We start from the raw sequence: 18,180 nt of genomic DNA on the forward strand, positions 1-18,180 counted from the left end.
AATTTCACAATACGTACATATATCAAATTATGCTGTACACCTTTAACTAGTACAGGTTATATGTCAATTATATCTAAATAAAACTAGGGGGAAATAATAATTGGCAAAAATTTGAGCAAATGAAAGAGGAATATCATCATTAAGCTACTCTCCTCTACAAAAATACAAAGGAACTGTTATCTTCATATTTGTAATATCTGTACCCAAAACTATCAATTCTGATTCTGAAAAAACTAAAGAAAAAACAGTAACTAAGAATATTTTTATGGGATAGAAGCTACATCAAGAAAAGAGATGAAAATTATCTGATTATTTTGATCAGTCTCAGGCTTCTTTCTTTTTTTATAATTTTAAGTTTTGGGGAATAAAAGAAGTTCCGGGGGCAAGTGCTTTACAGTAAACTGGCAAGCGGCTATGATCACCTCTACAATCTCTGCTATAACATATAGGCAGCTTTTCTCTCCATCTGACTTCGGAGAATATCATCAAATAGGCAGTCTGTCTGGTTAATTTTTCCCTTACAATTTTTTTTTCTTCTTGTTTTGTTTGGTTCTCTCTATCTCTCTCTTTTTTTTAAATTTGAATATCCTAATTGTCAAACATTTGGGGATCTTTTTATAATTAAAACAAGACGGTATCTCAGTAACTTTTCATATTTTATACAAAACTGTAAATACTAAAATCAGCCTGAATGTTTCTATGTTAGAGAGGTTCTTTTATTGACCCCAAACTTCATAACTGAAAATAACTGAACCAGAAAGCACCTATTTAAATTATTAACTAAAATTCATTTAATCATGGAAAACAAAGCCACATTGCTTTTGTAACTGGTTAAAAAAACCATTCACTTGACATGTTATGTAACTATGAAATCTTCTTCAGTCAAGCTCAGACCAAAGCTGAAAATTATTATTTAATAACAGGCCATGATTTTAAGGCTATAATTGTTCTTCATGAATCTACTAGATATTGATTTATATAAAGGGTGTGAAAGGAACATGACCTATTAGACTGCCTAAGAGAGATGATTCATTCACGGTGAAATATCTATATAATAACTGTGGAAAACAACAGAACATGAACAGGGTAGTCTAGTTGAAAATAAAACATAATACTGGAATAGCACTTTTCAAGTTTACAAGTAGCTTTTTTTTTTTCCTCACAAAAGCCCATTTTCCTATGTGATTTTTAGAAAATCTCCGAGAGAAGTCTACTATTATTCCTATGAGTTGGGGAGAATACTGTGATTCTAAAAGTCTTCATATTATTTGAAAGCATTCATACTTAAATTCAGAGTAGCAATATAAAAATTATAAAAACAAATATGAACTCCTGGGTATTATTTTAAATTAATATTTTTGTCCAAAGCTCAAGAAGTTTGGTAATTTTCATTTATGAATCTTAAATTTTACTTTTTCTGTGGGAGTATATTTTATGTAAGAAGTCATATATTTTTAAAGAAAAACAAAGAACTTACAGGTAAGCCACGTTTCCCGGCTCGACCAGGTGGTCCTATAGGACCCCGTGAACCCTAGAAGAAATTTTCACAAAAATTGAAATGTAAAAAAAATGCATATGCTATATAGATACAGAATTCAAAAAATATGTGTTTGTAGTTGGAGACTCATATATGTGTGTGTGTGTGTGTGTGTGTGTGTATCTATATATATTCTTATGATTAATTGATTAATATCAGGTTAAAGTCCCTAGGTATAAGAATGTGCTCACTATGACTCCAATAACACTTCTATAATCAATTTTATTAATTGACTTCACTGAAGAGCACGTTAATTGATTACGGTAAGACATCACTTGCTTAAATTTACTATGACTTCCTATAAATCACAACATTTTTAGATAATGAAAGTCAAAGCGTCAGAATTTTTGAATACCTTTTAGAAATCAAACGTTTTTCTCTAAGACTAACACAAAATTAACTCATAATTGACTTTATCTTCTTTGTTGAGAGTCCTTATTCAAGTGCACATGGATGATTGCTTGCATGCACATATGTAGCTCATAATACAGAATATTGATGCGTATGACTGTCAGTGTGAAACTGAGTCTCCTTACCGGATCTCCTCTCTGTCCTGCATCTCCTGGAGAACCAACAGGGCCGGGAGTTCCAGGGGCACCCTGAGAGCCAGGCAGACCAGCAGGCCCGGGGTCTCCACGATCACCCTGACAAGAATAACCATGATATTATTTTTTTAATATTTATCCTAAAACAGTGGTATTAAGTCTGCTCATGCTATTCATGATAAAAAGTACCTTTTTAAAAAGCTCATTTTTATTTATTAATTTACTTAAATATCACTTAAATATTTTTTCTTTATTTACTTATTAATAAATCAAACTGAAAAGAATAAGATTATTTCTCTCCAATTTGACTTCATCCCTCCCCTCACTCTTGCTCTATTACTCCATTAGTTAAGATTGCCGGAATATAGGAGTGATCACCTCCAAAATTTAGTATGTTTCTTAGACCAGCAGTCTTCACACTGGGGTATCTGTACACTTAGGATAAACAAATACTTGTCAAAGACTGTGAAAACAGAGAAAATTTTAAGAAAATCATTTTCTGGATTTTCAATTCCTCATGTATTCTTTCAGAAAACTGGTCTGGAGCATCCTTCCCACCTTCTTAAATTATTACCCTTTTCCCATTTTATGAAAGAAAAGCAGACATCATACCATCTGCCATTTTATAATGGTGCAATGCCCCATAGAGTGAACACCTCTGGCACCAAACTAAGGGACTTTTCCAGAATGCACTTCTCTTGAGAAGAAACCAAAGAGGTATTTGGAAAGAAAAATAGGCTGCCTGTATTTTATCCAGGTGATCCAATTATGATAAGGCTCCAAATCTTGTCTCCTTAAGAAGTCAGAAGTGAGATGATTGTCATATGAACATGGATTAACATAATTAATGGAGTCACATCTTTGTTTCCTAACAGAAATTATCTTATTTGATGAATTAATTTGGTAACCAGGATAAATTTGGGCAATTAGGTTAGCGAATAGACTCATAATACATTGAATAAGCTAAACTGGCAACTCCAAAATTTTGAAACAAAAATATTGAAAGCACATGAACATTTAGAAATTACAAAGAGTTACGTCCTTTGCAACTATTTAAACATATGATTAAACTGAAATGTGATGACAACCTAAAATGCATATAGGGGTTCAGAGATATTCAAAATTATATCAAGGAGTACATCAGCAAAATCTTTGAAGACTTAAAACACTAAACAATATATTGACCAAGGAAAAAATCCATGGTAGATGGGGAGGAGTTACCCTAAGATTCTTCAAAACTCTTTCTTCCTGTTTCTTTCAATATCTACTAGATACCTTAAACATGTGATTTAAAACACAAATGCTGGCTGGTATAAGTATTAATCATATTTAGAGTATTTGAAAACTGAGTTTCAGAAAATATGCTCAAGATCACATAGATGGTTACTTAACGAATCAAGATTCCAATCCAGGTATGTCTGACGTCAAAGTCTGTTTTGCTACATGATGGGCTCTTCAAGTGGAAAGAGCCATTACATCATAGTAGACCTTGGAGCAGGGGTTATTTTTGCCTTTCCTAGACTGATATGTAGTCCGAGACAACTGTGTGACTGCCGATGGGGATTGAAGCTTCAGATAAAGTTGAGAATATTTTCAGTTCTGTACATGTCGAATTTAAAAATACATCATGAAATATACAATATTCAGAAAGCCACATGGTTTATTTTCTCAAGAGGCATTCACTTTAGGTGGTAGAGAAATTTAGATGTCACACAGCTCTATTTCTGCTCCCATACTTTTGTGAATGAGTTTGAAATTTAGACCACTTCATATGTATCCTCATCCATAGCCTTCATATAGCACCTATTATGAAAGCAATTTGCTTTCCTACTCTTAACAAAAAACGCCATCTCACTTTGCTGTGTATTCAAATCTCATTTCATTTACAAAATCTATCAAAATTATGACATTTAAAAAAAAGTTTTCTCTATCACAAAAATCAGGGCTGTATGTATTCAAGCTATGAGAAGAAAGGTAGATTTTTTTCTCTTTAGTACTACAAAAATTTCAAATTGACATTACTCCCGATTTTTTAATCAATGAAATTGCCCTTACGCGTTCTCCAACAGCACCATCCCGTCCTGGAGTACCATCATTACCAGCCGGACCCTACAGAGAATCATATTTGTAAAACAAATTAACTGAGTAATAAAAAAATCTCATTCCAATTGCCAGAAAAATTACAACATGTTTACACCTCCCTTCTAAAAACTACAATTAGCATTTGTGGAAATCTCAGTAAAAGAAAGACTGATCTGCCATCTTTTCTATTACTTTGAATTGCTTATAAAAATTAATATATTGTTACTTACTATAAAGTCTTTCTATTTTTTATATATTTTTTAAATGGAAAACATCCTAAATCCTTTGAAATAAATATTAGCAATTACATTTGTGATAATTTATGTTTTGTTTGTATTACTTGTGAATGGTTTCTCTCACGTTTATTTCTTAAGCTTATCCAAATAATATCTTTAAAGTTTTGAAATACAATGACTGTGTTTAGATGATATTAAATTGCTCTTTAAAATATGTAACCTTCTGTTCCTATTTTATTTTGGTTTTTTTTTCAGAACTATGTTTTTACCATTTAATGAAACAATTGCTTTGAAAGGCATTGATTGCTTCTTTCAAGAAAATGCGACATTAACTGTTTGGTGATTTATTCATTACAGCACTGAACACTGGAGATTCCAACCTACAATTTCTCAAATCACCTTTCAAATACTGATTTCCTCTCAAAAGAGCCTAAGTAAATGTGACGTCTATAATATTACTTTATAGTGATATTTAGGTAAAATTATCTCTACTTTGCCCTTTTCACAAGTTGTAATCATTATATTAATCCTATAACCATAAAATTGGGCAATTTTGACAAATATACCATTAACAGAATGAAATAATAGCAAGAGAAAAGATGAATGGATGTGTCTTGTTATGTTCAAAACAATTTGGCAACAACCTAAATCAGCTAAAATACTTGGTTCCAGACTAGATGAAAGTCAGTGCAAAGACACTTATTACCATTTCTTTTATTTAAAGATTTAAAAATATATGTAGCTATCATACAGTATTATATTATTTTCAGGTGTACATCACAGTGATTCAACATTTATATACCTCAAGAAGAGATCACCGTAAGTCCAGCAACCATATAACACCATACCAAGCTATCACTATATTATTGACTATATTCCCTATGCTGTACATTACATCCCCATGAATTATTTGTTTTATATCTGGAAATTTGAACCTTTTATTCCCCTTCACCTTTTTTCCCTTTTTAAAATTTTTCAATTATAGTTCACCTACAATTATATTTTATATTAATTTCAGGTATACAGCATAGTGATTAGACATTTATATAGTTTAAGAAGTGATCCCCCTGACTAGCCTACTACCCACTGGGAACTTTACATAGTTATTACAATATTATTGACTATATTCCTTATGCCTTACTTTACATCCCCTTGACTATTTTGTAACTACCAATTTGTACTTCTTAAAGCCTTCACCTTTTTCATCCTGCCCCCGACTCCCTTCCCATCTATCACTCTGGTAAATCTACTACCTATCAGACACCATAGATAGTTATTACAACATTATTGCCTATATTCCTTATGCTATACGCTTCATTCCCATGACTACTTTGTAACAACAATTTGTTTTTCTTAATCCCTTCCCATTTTTCCTTATATCATCATTTAGTCAACTCTCGAGGGAAGTAGAATACATCAAATAACATCACTAAGAAACTTCCTCAGGTAAAATGTACCATCAACTTTTACACTTCTAAATTGATTTCTATATTTAAAAAAAAATGTCCCCATGACACACAGATAACAAGAGGAGAGTTACTTTCACTGCAGTACTCACTTCGGGTCCAGGTTCCCCTACAGGGCCATTTGAGCCGGGGGGTCCCACAGGTCCAGGTGGCCCTTTATCTCCTGGTGCACCCGTTGCTCCTACTTTTCCTGGTGTGCCCTGGAACAAAGTATAAACGTGTCGACCACTTCTGAAGAAATTTAAGAATGCTAGTTCGCATAAAGACTATGTTTACTCAAATGGCACCTCAGTCCCTCCTTCTATACTAGTAATTATCCATTATTCCACAACATCCAGTTACTGTAGTGCCTTCTGAGAGGCTTGCCCACTTCTTATCATGCTCATCCAGAGGTATCAAAGGAAATGAAAAGTATCCTTTTCTATCAGCTCAGGCATGCACTTTGGCTTCTAATCTGGTATCTTATGGTCAATTCTGGCTGTCCTTCTGGAATGAGCATCACTAGTAAGACACGCCCATCCTTATTTACTTCTGCCTTGTCTGCTCAATTTATTTTTCTATCCTCACACTATCATCTCATTATTGGGAGATTTTATTTCCAGGTCCTTGGCTCACTTCTGATAAAAATAAAACATCCCCTAATTCCTGGTTTGCGGATTTCAGATCTCTACCCGCCTTTCCCCCAATTCTAAGGTCCCAGCAGTATATTTCTCTGTCATTACTCAATATAAAATCATCAAGTATATTTTTTTCCTCAAGCATGTAAACTTCCAGCAGTAAAATGTAGTTTTTTCAAAGCTAATAGTGAGTCAAACTTTTATCCGTACTCCAGGGAATATAAAATTCTTAGTACCCTCCAGGGAACAGATTGCTTTCAGAGTCCTTATTTACAGTTCACCCCACTTTCACCTCCAATATTACTTTAGCTTAACTACTTCTTCCCTTTGATGGTTTATGAAAACTTACTCTCTGAACTGTGAAACTTGGATTTTTTTCATTAGGTATGTTTATTTAAAAAGAGGCTACCTACTTATCAGGAAATTATCTCCCTTCACTAGTTCCTTCGATATTTTTAATCTTTGAAGAAAGATTTAGAATAACCAAAAACCCATATCCTTATTCATCTACTCCTCTAACCCCAAGGTTAAATAACTACATTTTTCCAAAGACTGTGTAAGGTCCTTAACTTAAGAATTTGACATTTAAAGTCAATAGGTTTTTAAGATATCCAGAATTTGTGCCTAAAAGAGACTTTAAATCTATTAAGCTAAAAAAAAAAAAAAACAAACAAAAGAAAGATACATTCCCCCTTCACAAATTATATTGCACACAATGAAATGAAATATTGAAAAAGGCAGCTACTCACTGCTGGTCCTGGCAGGCCAGGCATGCCTCGCTCTCCCCGCTGCCCCGGCATGCCAACAATTCCTCTCTGCCCAGTAGTTCCAGCTGGACCAGGGGGACCATCTGGACCCTAATTGTGAGGATAAACTAGAATTAGAAATTCTCCAGGGTAAAACTGTATGCAAGAGCTTTACAATAGAGCAGCTTTACGGGTTTTTTTTTTTCTTTTTCAGCATAAGAAAAAGTTATCTGTTGCATAAAACCATACTACATATGAGCAATCATAACTTATAATCCACACAGAACATTTCACATTATTTAAAAGTAAAAATATCTCATCAGTTGAAAAAGAACTTGAAGATTAATATGAATATTGGTGAAATAAAAGAGGGAACTATTCAAGCAAATATTTCTCCTCTTTTTAAAAAGGCAAATTTTAAAAAATAGAGAAATGTAATTGCTCTAAGCACAATGATGTTTAGAGACATTGGAATATTAAATAAAATAATGCACTTTTTAAATTTTTCTTCATACAGTGCAGATATATAAGAAAGAATGTATTCTTGTTTAGATTTTGAACACCATATCCATTATTGTTATATTTTTATATTTATACAGATACTCTTTTTCTAGAGCAGAGAATGGCATATTAAAAGCCTATAAGGCATTAGGATTTATGAAAGTTCCCAGGGAATGTATAAACAGTTTCTTTGTGACAATGATTATTACAGAATTCTATTAGTAAATATCTTAATTAGAGGTGGTCTAGAACAAACATGCCAAACTTACAGGTTGACCATCTTCTCCTGGGTCCCCTTTGTCACCTGGGCCACCAGGGGGGCCAGCTGGTCCTCGATCTCCCACTCGCCCATGAGAGCCGGGGTCCCCACGAAGACCTGGAGGTCCCTCCTTCCCAGGTTCCCCTAAAGGTCCTGCAGGTCCTGGAGCTCCCTAATAGAACACAGAAAGAAACCCAGGAGGCAAAGTGGAAGCAACATTGGAGGAACTGCTGCAACAGTCTCTGCCTCAGAGGCACTTTTCCAAGTCTCACAGGTCCATTTTTTCTGTTAGATAATCAGTCATTCTGTAGATTTAAACAAAACACAGCTGCAGATTCATTTCCCAGAAGAAAACCTAAATTATTTGCAATTACCTGTGAGTCATTGTTAAAAGTGTGCTGAAATTAACTTGAATTTTCAAAGTTCTTAAGGCTCTGCTCCAACAATGAATACATAACATTTTATTCTGTCTGATCTGATCTTATAATGAAAGAATAACATTTATTAAACAAAGTTTCAGAGATGTTTCCTAACTGAAGGAAATGATTATTAGCATACAATAGTGCTGGTATTTAGTAACCAAATAGAATAATAGTCAAATATTGGGGCTAAACATGACCTGCAAATCAGCTCCTCTAAGAAACATTGGATGATTAAAGATGAATTTGCTTTGACAACATACCAGTATGAATTATTGGGATTAGAGTTGTTAACATGGGAAAACAAATCATTAATGGAGTCAATATAAGAATAAATAATAAGAATTCAACATATGTGTGTATCTATATAATATGTACAGAGATGCATGTTTGTGTGCATTTCCTTGTGTGGGGGATGGGTGGGGGCGGTAGTTGCTCCACTACCAATGATCTGAATTACTGTATTGACTTACAATAGGGCCTGGAGGTCCAACTCTGCCAGCGGAACCAGGAAATCCTGTAGCACCCTAGAAATACAATATCATATAAGCAATTTTAAAATAACAATTATATGTGCATTATGGGATTTATTTTTTTTCACAGTGATTCTTAAGCCTTTAGACTCCCCTCATTGTTTGACTGATAATATATTTTTTTCTTGTATCCTATGTTTTTTTCAGAATGGATCTAGATTAATTGGTAGGAAGGATGATATTTTTCTCTTTCCACTTTCCATTTATCTTAAACATGTACAAGTATGTTTAAGGCTAGGGCTAAAATCACATTAATATTTTATGTAACAGAATTATGCAAAGTGCTTCCATATAATTCATTACCTCTTCCACAGGTAATATATTATTTATATTACATATGAGGCAACCGGGTCTCCAAGATCATAAAACTAATTTTAACCCAGATCTCCATCTAAGTAGTAAAATGCCCTGTCCACTACAGAACAGTTATACAAATAAAAAATTATTGTTACAGCTTCAGATTAGCTTTAAAATGTCCATGAAACACTAGCTATCTTGACTAACTGTGTAATTCCCAGAGCTTCAAACCAACTTACAGGTGGACCCTGAGTTCCCCGACCACCTTTTAGTCCAGGAACACCAGTAGGACCCTATATAGAAAGAAAGAAACAAACAAAATACCACTGTAGTAAAGCAAAGTGGGCTAAACACAAGGTCTAAGCGTTAGGCGCTGGGCTCAAATTGACTTTATTTATTTATTTTTTTTTTAAACTTACATGAGGGCCTGGGGATCCTGCTAGACCTTGGGGTCCAGGAGAGCCGGCATCTCCCTTCTGTCCTGGCTCTCCAGGTTCACCTTTTACTCCAGGCTGCCCATCAGGACCCTATGTCAATTGCATAAATAAGCAATTGATCATAACACTTACTGAGAAATTATTTCACAATAATTATTATTAACATATCATTTAATCAACTATTGTAAAATGGTGCTTTATAATCAATGTTAAAGCATAGAAGAAAAAAGACGGCCAGATGAAAACTTTAAAGACAGGCTGACAAAAATAAGTTACCCCACCGCATTTTTATTATAACAAATAAGTATAGAATTGGAAATTGTGCAAACTCACTCATTTTTTAGGTCAAACCATGAAAAAATGTATTGGAAATGCCTAGAAAACTGAAAACTTTCCAGAATCTTTAATATACCTTCAATAATTAACATATGACAATGATAATTAATTAAACACATGCTCTAACAAGAGGCGTGCTCATTGTAAAGAAGAGATATTTGAAAATTATACCTGGGGTCCAGCAAAACCAACAGCACCAGTCGGTCCATTTTCACCACGAGAACCCTAGAAGGCAAAGATTACGGTAGCTTTCACACATTATCTAAACAGAAATGATATTTAAAAATGCAATGAAATAAATTTATAGTATATTGAAATTATATATACAGAAATTAGACGTATTGCATGAGGAAGACCCTTAAGTGTGATACAGAGATAGGATCATAGAACAAAATTTTAAAGGTTTGAAGTCTCAAAGCAGTCTCTTCATTAATTAGTTAATGAGTTATTTACCTAGACTTGATAGATTGTATAAAAATAATACACTAACAATTTTTAAAATTTAATGAGAGAAGTAAAAGTTGAAAATTAGGAAGTTATAAATAATTAATCCAATAGGCATGATTTTATATAAATATCAATACAAAACGATGAATTGTTTTACTGCTCACTGTCACACGAAAGACCATCAAAATACTGTCACTTACAGGATTGCCACGGGAGCCAGGAGGGCCAACCAAACCTCGAGGACCAGGTTCACCCTAGAAAGCAGATTTTTAGATGGTTATTGTCCTACCGTGTTTCCCCGAAAATAAGACTGGGTCTTACGTTAAGGTTTGCTCCAAAAGACGCATTAGGGCTTATGTTCAGGGGACGTCATCCTGAAAAATCATGCTCGGGCTTATTTTCTGGTTAGGTTTTATTTTCAGGGAAACACGGTAAATAGTAGCAAAACATAATACAATTGTAAGGTGTTGGGCACTGTGTGTGGGTCAGAAAATGAGAAGAACTCTGAGATTATTTAGCCCAACTACCTTGTTTTATGAAAGAGAAAACATGAGAAAAAGCCTGCATCCAGACCTCATGATTCTGAGTCTGCAAAATAACAACTCACGACGTGATTACCTTTTCTCCAGTGGGACCCGCAGGACCTGGAGGACCCAAGGGACCTGGAAGACCCTGTTAATTAACAGAACAGGCATATTGAGGGAAAGAATGCACAGAAGTCTCCATGTTTAAACAAAGAACGGATTGTTTTGTTATCATGTGGCTGCTTCGGCAGACTATCACCTATAATAAATGATATAATCTGTATATTCTCAAGATTTTTCTATATAGACTATAAAGACTAAAATAATTTCCACTGAATTTTCTCCAGAGAATGTTTTACTCTCTTTCACAATTCAGCTTATCCATAGATAACACTGTCTTCAAACATTAGTTCTAAGTGAATGCTGTTCTTTACGAGTGTTTCCCTGGTTCTAACCTATTTCATGTTGCTAATACCTATTTTAAATTTGAGTACAGACGGAAAAGAGACTTTTCTTCTTTTGTATAGAATATTATACCCTTAAATTATAATATACTCGCAAAATATCACTTTTTATTTAAAAAATAGTGAAATTGTGCTAAAGCATTCTGTTTTCTATATTTCTCTAAGATGAAAAGAAGTGTTACTACCCAGCTACACTGAGATGATGAGATACTTCTGCTCAGAGCACAGGGGGCTACCCCATGGAAATACAAACTGGGTCTTCTCTACGTGTGGCCACAATATTTACACTCCTGGACTATACTGGAGTCCTTTCTAAAACACTTTTTCTCTCTGATATTTGGGTATTGCCTCTTCGTATGCAGCTCAAATATTCTTTCATCATTTAATTTCTGCACATATTACTGCAGAAACTTAAGAAACAGAAGTGACTTTTCAATTTTATATTTTTGAAAAGAACATGGGAAAACAATAGTATTAAATTCTATGGATTTATAATGGGAACAATATTCTTCCCATAATTTACCTACTATACTTCCTTAAAGGATTTGATAAAATATAAAGATCATTCATTAAATCCACAGACATACTTTTCACATGTGTTATTCATTTTTTCCCTTTACTATAAGATATTACTGCAAATGCTTTGTCTCTTCTTTAAAAAAAAAAAATCCACATTGGCCTCACTAAAAATAAAGCAGTCATTGCTTAAGTTTTTATCTTATTACACTGCATTTTCAAAGTAGTTCATAAGAACAATAAATATGCCCTTCAGATTTCCCCTTCAAATAAACTGTCAGTGCATTTTGCCTTCAAACAGTACGGCACTACTTACTATGTGTTCCATACCATTCATGACATAAAGTACAAACAATATACCCACTTTACTTAAATCATTTTTGAAATATTAAATCAAATATTATATTTAAGTAAAAGACAAGACACATTACATGTCTATCATTTGCTAAGTGATTAGCTTGTCCGAAAAAAGGGACAATTACCACTACGGCTAAAACTTTCCTATATATGTTTTTAATCAAAAGCTAAAATAACCAATGCAGTAACAGTGGCTTAATGTGCAGAAGCAATATATTAACAGTAGGTTAGTGTGATCTCTTTTTTTTATATACAATTGTTATTGCCAGGGCACAAACTGACAACATAACAACAACCAGTTTATACTGAAACAGAAGTTATTTATCAACTATTAGGAACTATTCCAGGAAATGGTGAATGTATGAGGAACTACAACTATCTGCCCTTACATGAATGATTCATATCTGAAAATACATTTTTAATCTGATTGTCTGATTTCCTTAGAATTTCAAATGCATTCTATTTTTGAGGACCTGAAGCTTGTTAAATGTCAATTTCTGACGTGATAGTAAACAATACTTTGGCAATCAGCCATCCTTCTTTACATTTCACTTATTCAACCCCTTTATTTATGAAAGCATTTATGGTGATTCATCATGCAGTACTTTTCTCCGCCCTAACATCCAGTATCCCGAGAAACATTTATTACAACTCTGACGACCCCACAAAACTCTACTTGCCTACACTGGAATGAGGTCTATCACAGCTCATTGGATTGGCATTTTATTAGAAATAAACATTGCATATGAAATAAAAAAGATGATAGAGAAAGATAAAAGAAGGCTCCACCACTTAAGATAATGATCTCTCAACAATGACTTTACATTTTGGCTTACCCTAATTCAAGGTAAGCAAAAGGAGTACTCATGGTTGGTCAATGTCAAATCTCAAAATTGATCATTCTCCACATTCTGACCACCATGGGAACATGATAAACTTTATTTTGGAAAGTTCAGGCAAATTCATATGATAATGATAATATTGATTCCTAGCCTAGTGGGAAAAGCAATGATTTTACTTACTCTTGCTCCATCATTTCCAGCGGTGCCTTCAGCACCTTTCTCTCCTATGCCACCCTGGGAAAACACAAAAAATACCATTTATTCATTTGGTTGTCTTTTTCCCACACTTGCATGGAAGTTTCATGAGAGCAGGCGTTTCTCTCTTATGTTCATAGCTGTATCCCCAGAAGCCTAGAACAATGCCAGACACTGTGCATTCTCTTGGTAAATATATATTTTTTAAAAAAATATGGTGATGGAAGGGGAACTGACTGGGTGGTAAACATACAGTGCAATATACAGATGATATAGAATTGTACACTTGAAACTTATTTAATTTTCCTAACCAATGTCACCCTAATAAATTTAATACAATTTAAAAAAAAAAGAAAAAGAATGAATGAATGAATGATTTGTGACTCAGGATGGTAGAAGTAAAAGCCTGCCCAGGAAATCATTATCAGTAGAAAATCTAAATGAATGAGTGAAGAAACCAGACTTACTCTATCGCCCTTGGGGCCAGGAGTCCCTGCAATTCCTCTTTCTCCTGGCATTCCTTGAAGACCTGGTGGGCCTGTATCTCCAGGGGTCCCAGTTGGCCCTGGACTGCCCTAAAATGAAACAATAGTAAGTAAGTTCACCTATATATTAAGATTGAACCAAATGGAATTTCTGTTTTAGTAGGTCAAAAATAGTAGAATCTCAGAAATTTCATATGGTCCAACCTAGTGCTTATATTATTTATTTGAGAAAATTGCCTCTGAGCTCATTTTTTAAAATTAAAAAAAAAAAAAAAAACCCAGACCTTGCCATTTTGATTGTTGGTTTATGTTTTCAACTTTTCTCTTTGGGGAAATTGAGTACTAATTCAAATAAAAATGATAGAGTTTCTTTTTCTTTTTTTTCAGTGTTTGGTAACATGGGACTCTAACAAAGAAAGAAGACGTTACATTTAGAGAGTATCTTATTCTCTGTGTAATAAACCTATGATGTTAAGCTGATGTTCAGGCTCATTCAGTAACTAAATTGATGCAGATCTTACGCAATCACTGGACCTTGAGGACGGTAAGGAATCTAATGTTGCATAATCATGAAAAATTCTCCTTGAAATGTTTGCACTGTAGTTGGCTACATTGTCTTCTACCAATGTTAAAATGGTACCCAAAAGGAAATGATACTGATTTTTACTTTTTGATGTATCATATTTTCAGATTTCAAAAACAACATACTTCCATATATTTTGAAGCAGAATTGTGGAACTTGAGACAAGAAAAATGGAGCATATGATTAGGAATATTGCTTAATAAATTATGCAATTTTCTATTTCTTATTTTTGCTTATTAACAGAAGTCATTAATACAATTTATACAAATAAATATTAGGAATGGGTCTGCATATGAGAATGTATGTCTATGTGTACTAGGCCACATATCCCATCACAAAAGTAGACTTATTTTTAGCTGATTTTTTAGTTCAAAGGAAAAGTCTAGCAGGTGCTCATTAAATATTTGTTGAAAAAAAAATTATACAATCAAATAACGTGAAAAAACAAGAGAAATAACATTCTAGTATTGTCTTGTGTTTATTGAGCAGCAATTTTAGAACATTTTTTAAAACACTGAGCTCACTACCATACTTACTTTTGGACCGTCAGGACCATGTCCTCCAGCCATTCCCTTCTCACCAGGGAGCCCGGTTATTCCTGGTTCTCCTCTTTCTCCGGGATTTCCTCGTTCTCCCTAGCACAACATTTAAATGTCAAACACTGTCAGCGTTTGATCTAAAAATGGGTAAAAATGTGTTTAGAAATCTGAAGAATGGCTTCTACTGAAGAAAAATTTAGAAATGAGCAACTATTGAAGCTCAATTTTCTAATTAAGTGATAAGAAATGAACTTCAAGTAAGGCTATACTAGCTTACAGCACAAAATATTTCTCATGAGATTGATTTTCATCAAGTAGAAGAATTTTAATGCTTAAAATAAAGCCCACTTTAAGATAAAATATGCTTTTTTAAAACTGAAGCCAATGGAAACAGAGTTAATTACAAAGGAGAAAATACTTACTCTAGGTCCTAATGGGCCAACTACTCCAGGATCTCCAGGAACTCCCTACAAAACACATTTTAAAAAATTGTAAGACGTTTTGAGCTAAATTTTATGTATTTATTAGAAATCTTTCCAGATTACATATCTAATTTCTTTTAATGTACTATTAGAAGTCTGACTAAGCCCATAATATTGATGAAAGAAAAATGTGTACACTTTTATAAATGAGAGGATATCACATACATTACGTGGAAATATTTTTCCAGAAAAATTTATATTATAACTGAACGCTTGATTTTCAGCAATGAGAACTGGCAAAATATTATCTCACAAAGACAATGCATTAGTTTTTTGTTTTTTGTTTTTTTTTAAGACAACGAAATACACGCTAAAAGGCCTTTTAATTCCTAATGGAATGTGAAAAAATAGAGGAAAGAGAAATTAAAAGCAATTAAGTGCAGATCAATTAAACAGAATCAGTTCAATTCAATTTAGTAAATATTTCTTGAACCTATAATATGGACAACATAGTCTATTAGGAATTGTAGGTTCAATCTAATGCAGTCATGACTACATTAAAGGTATGTTCTTAATGAAAGAAAAGTTTGTCATTTAAAACTCCAATTACTATTGTAATTGTCTTCCTACCTTCTCTGTATCTCCTACTAGTATAATATAGTGTCAGAGAAAAGTCTATCTTCCTCAATTGGATAAGGCCAAGGTTAATAGAGCTAAACCCACAGCATTCAGCAAATATTTGTTGAATGGTTAAATGATGAATGAATCATTCAAAGACAAATAATTTAAATAAATTTACGTGCTTGTAAAATGATAGAAATAATATGGTTAGTATTTATTCATAACCATTTATAAAGCCTCCAGTAAAACTCTATAGTTATGATAAGATATATTTAGGAATTAAGAACACAGTCTTGGGGAGCATCAGATCTGGGTTCAAATCATATCAGCACTGTGACTTTGAGAAAATTACCTAACATCTGTACGACTCTTGTTTCTCATCTGTAAAGTGTGTATAATAAAAGTACCTACTACATAGGGTTGTTTTGAGGATTATAAGAGATAATATACGTAAAGCAAACAAGGACAGAGCCTCACACATAATAAGTGATATTATAAACCAGTGATTTTTTTTTTTTTTTAGTATTTCTGTTCTTCTGATTTAAAAACTTACTTGATCACCTGGCTTTCCACCTTCCCCAGGAGGCCCTGGAGGACCAGGAAGTCCCTAAAACAAAAGCAAGAAAATAAAACTGTGACTCTATGAAAGTTTAATAGGCAACCAGTGTTAACAGTGCACTTTATACAATTCATAAAGCTTGCATGTTTATATTTTCAAGCAAGAGATATTGTTCAAACACAAGTTAAACAAAACAGAATGAGAAACCCACATATAATATAACATAGCAGCTAGTTTATAGGGTTAGATTTTCATTTGTACATTATTTAGCAAAAAGAAAAAAAAAGGAATACTATAACAAGAGGTTCTTCATATTTGTAGATTTTTAATGGCTCTGTAAATAATATTTTAGGTTGCTAGAGTAATATTGACAGTCAATCTTGAAAATTTTTTCCCAAATTATGATTATCCACGCTATTAAATAATCTACCATACCAATATATTTAGATAAATCATGAAAATTGGTTCAACAAAACCCTTTAGACACTGTGCCAATAAAATTAGATACGCCTTAATATAGTGAAATAAATTTTGTTGAGGTATCAAGAAACATTTTATGATTTTTAATTTGTTAATAGTGTGGAGTTTTGATCAGTTTTTCAGGGTATGTCTGTCCCTTCTCTTTGAACAGAATTTTTTTATTTTATTCAAATGTCTAGCTCACTTTCTAAAAAAAGGATGACTTCTTTGAAATTTGTAGAATTTCACATTATTCTACCATATCATTTTACATTTAAAAAAGCATTTGTTAGTAGAAGAAATGGAAAACTGAATTAGTTCATACCTGAAAGCCAGTGGGGCCTGGAGGGCCCTGTTCTCCTCTCTCCCCAGCCAGGCCCTACGTCATGAGGAAAAGAAAATCAGGAAAATCAAGAGCCAGATTTTACGCCTGCTTCCTGTTTATGTGAACCACGAGAAGTATTACTATTCCTTTGTATTTCTTCCAATCACATGTTTTTTACTTTAGCCAGATAATAAACTAGTATCCAAGCTCATCTATCTAATGGTATTGTTTGAAGTCCCCGCTGGTGAGAAAATATCTTCTAAAGCCAGCAAAGAGACTGATGGGACATGTGTTGATTTTTTTGATCCAAACTTAAAATGTCTGGAGCCAACCTTAAAATTATGGGGAAATTGGATAAATTGGACATGGAAAAATTCATTATTTTCATATATCTAATCTAAAAGGGTAATATTCTGATTGTAGTTTATTTCTAAGTGTCATAAAAATTATTATTCATACCTTTAAAACTAGAATGACTAAAGAAAACAAAGCTAACATTTTACAAAGATATTTAACTTGCCACAACCCAAAACAAATAAAATGTCAAAATATTTCTAATAAACACTTCATTTTAAAATGCTAGGATGAAAATACACCTCAAAGGATCAATATTATTGTTTTTCAGTCCCTCAGGGAAAAAAAAAACACAGCTTAAATGAATGTTTATAAGACACATTATTAAAAGAAGGTAGGTATAATTCACTCTATATTTTAAGCAAAATATAGCATTAACTGTTTTTCAGATACTGTTTTCCTCGGCTGATATACTCTTCAACTGTGACACATAAAGATGATGAGGTAGCGTGTGCTATCAGCATTTTATAGAAGTTT

The 18,180-nt window shown here is 33.3% G+C and overlaps 1 protein-coding gene across 1 annotated transcript in view; it reads right to left on the reverse strand.

Moving 5' to 3' along the window:
* COL5A2 (collagen type V alpha 2 chain) overlaps positions 1-18,180 on the reverse strand; it is a 138,345-nt gene that overhangs the window by 11,394 nt on the left and 108,771 nt on the right. The window contains exons 29-46 of the mRNA XM_081050718.1: positions 17,350-17,403; positions 16,560-16,613; positions 15,386-15,430; positions 14,961-15,059; positions 13,824-13,931; positions 13,342-13,395; positions 11,077-11,130; positions 10,659-10,712; positions 10,183-10,236; positions 9,658-9,765; positions 9,478-9,531; positions 8,882-8,935; positions 8,000-8,161; positions 7,233-7,340; positions 5,959-6,066; positions 4,138-4,191; positions 2,074-2,181; positions 1,478-1,531 (exon numbers count right to left, since the gene is read on the reverse strand). Of these exons, the coding sequence (XP_080906844.1) occupies positions 1,478-1,531; positions 2,074-2,181; positions 4,138-4,191; positions 5,959-6,066; positions 7,233-7,340; positions 8,000-8,161; positions 8,882-8,935; positions 9,478-9,531; positions 9,658-9,765; positions 10,183-10,236; positions 10,659-10,712; positions 11,077-11,130; positions 13,342-13,395; positions 13,824-13,931; positions 14,961-15,059; positions 15,386-15,430; positions 16,560-16,613; positions 17,350-17,403 (1,386 nt within the window). The remainder of the gene's footprint in view (positions 1-1,477; positions 1,532-2,073; positions 2,182-4,137; positions 4,192-5,958; positions 6,067-7,232; positions 7,341-7,999; positions 8,162-8,881; positions 8,936-9,477; positions 9,532-9,657; positions 9,766-10,182; positions 10,237-10,658; positions 10,713-11,076; positions 11,131-13,341; positions 13,396-13,823; positions 13,932-14,960; positions 15,060-15,385; positions 15,431-16,559; positions 16,614-17,349; positions 17,404-18,180) is intronic.

Source organism: Rhinolophus hipposideros, assembly GCF_964194185.1.
Source record: "Rhinolophus hipposideros genome assembly, chromosome: 6".
NCBI lineage: Eukaryota > Metazoa > Chordata > Mammalia > Chiroptera > Rhinolophidae > Rhinolophus > Rhinolophus hipposideros.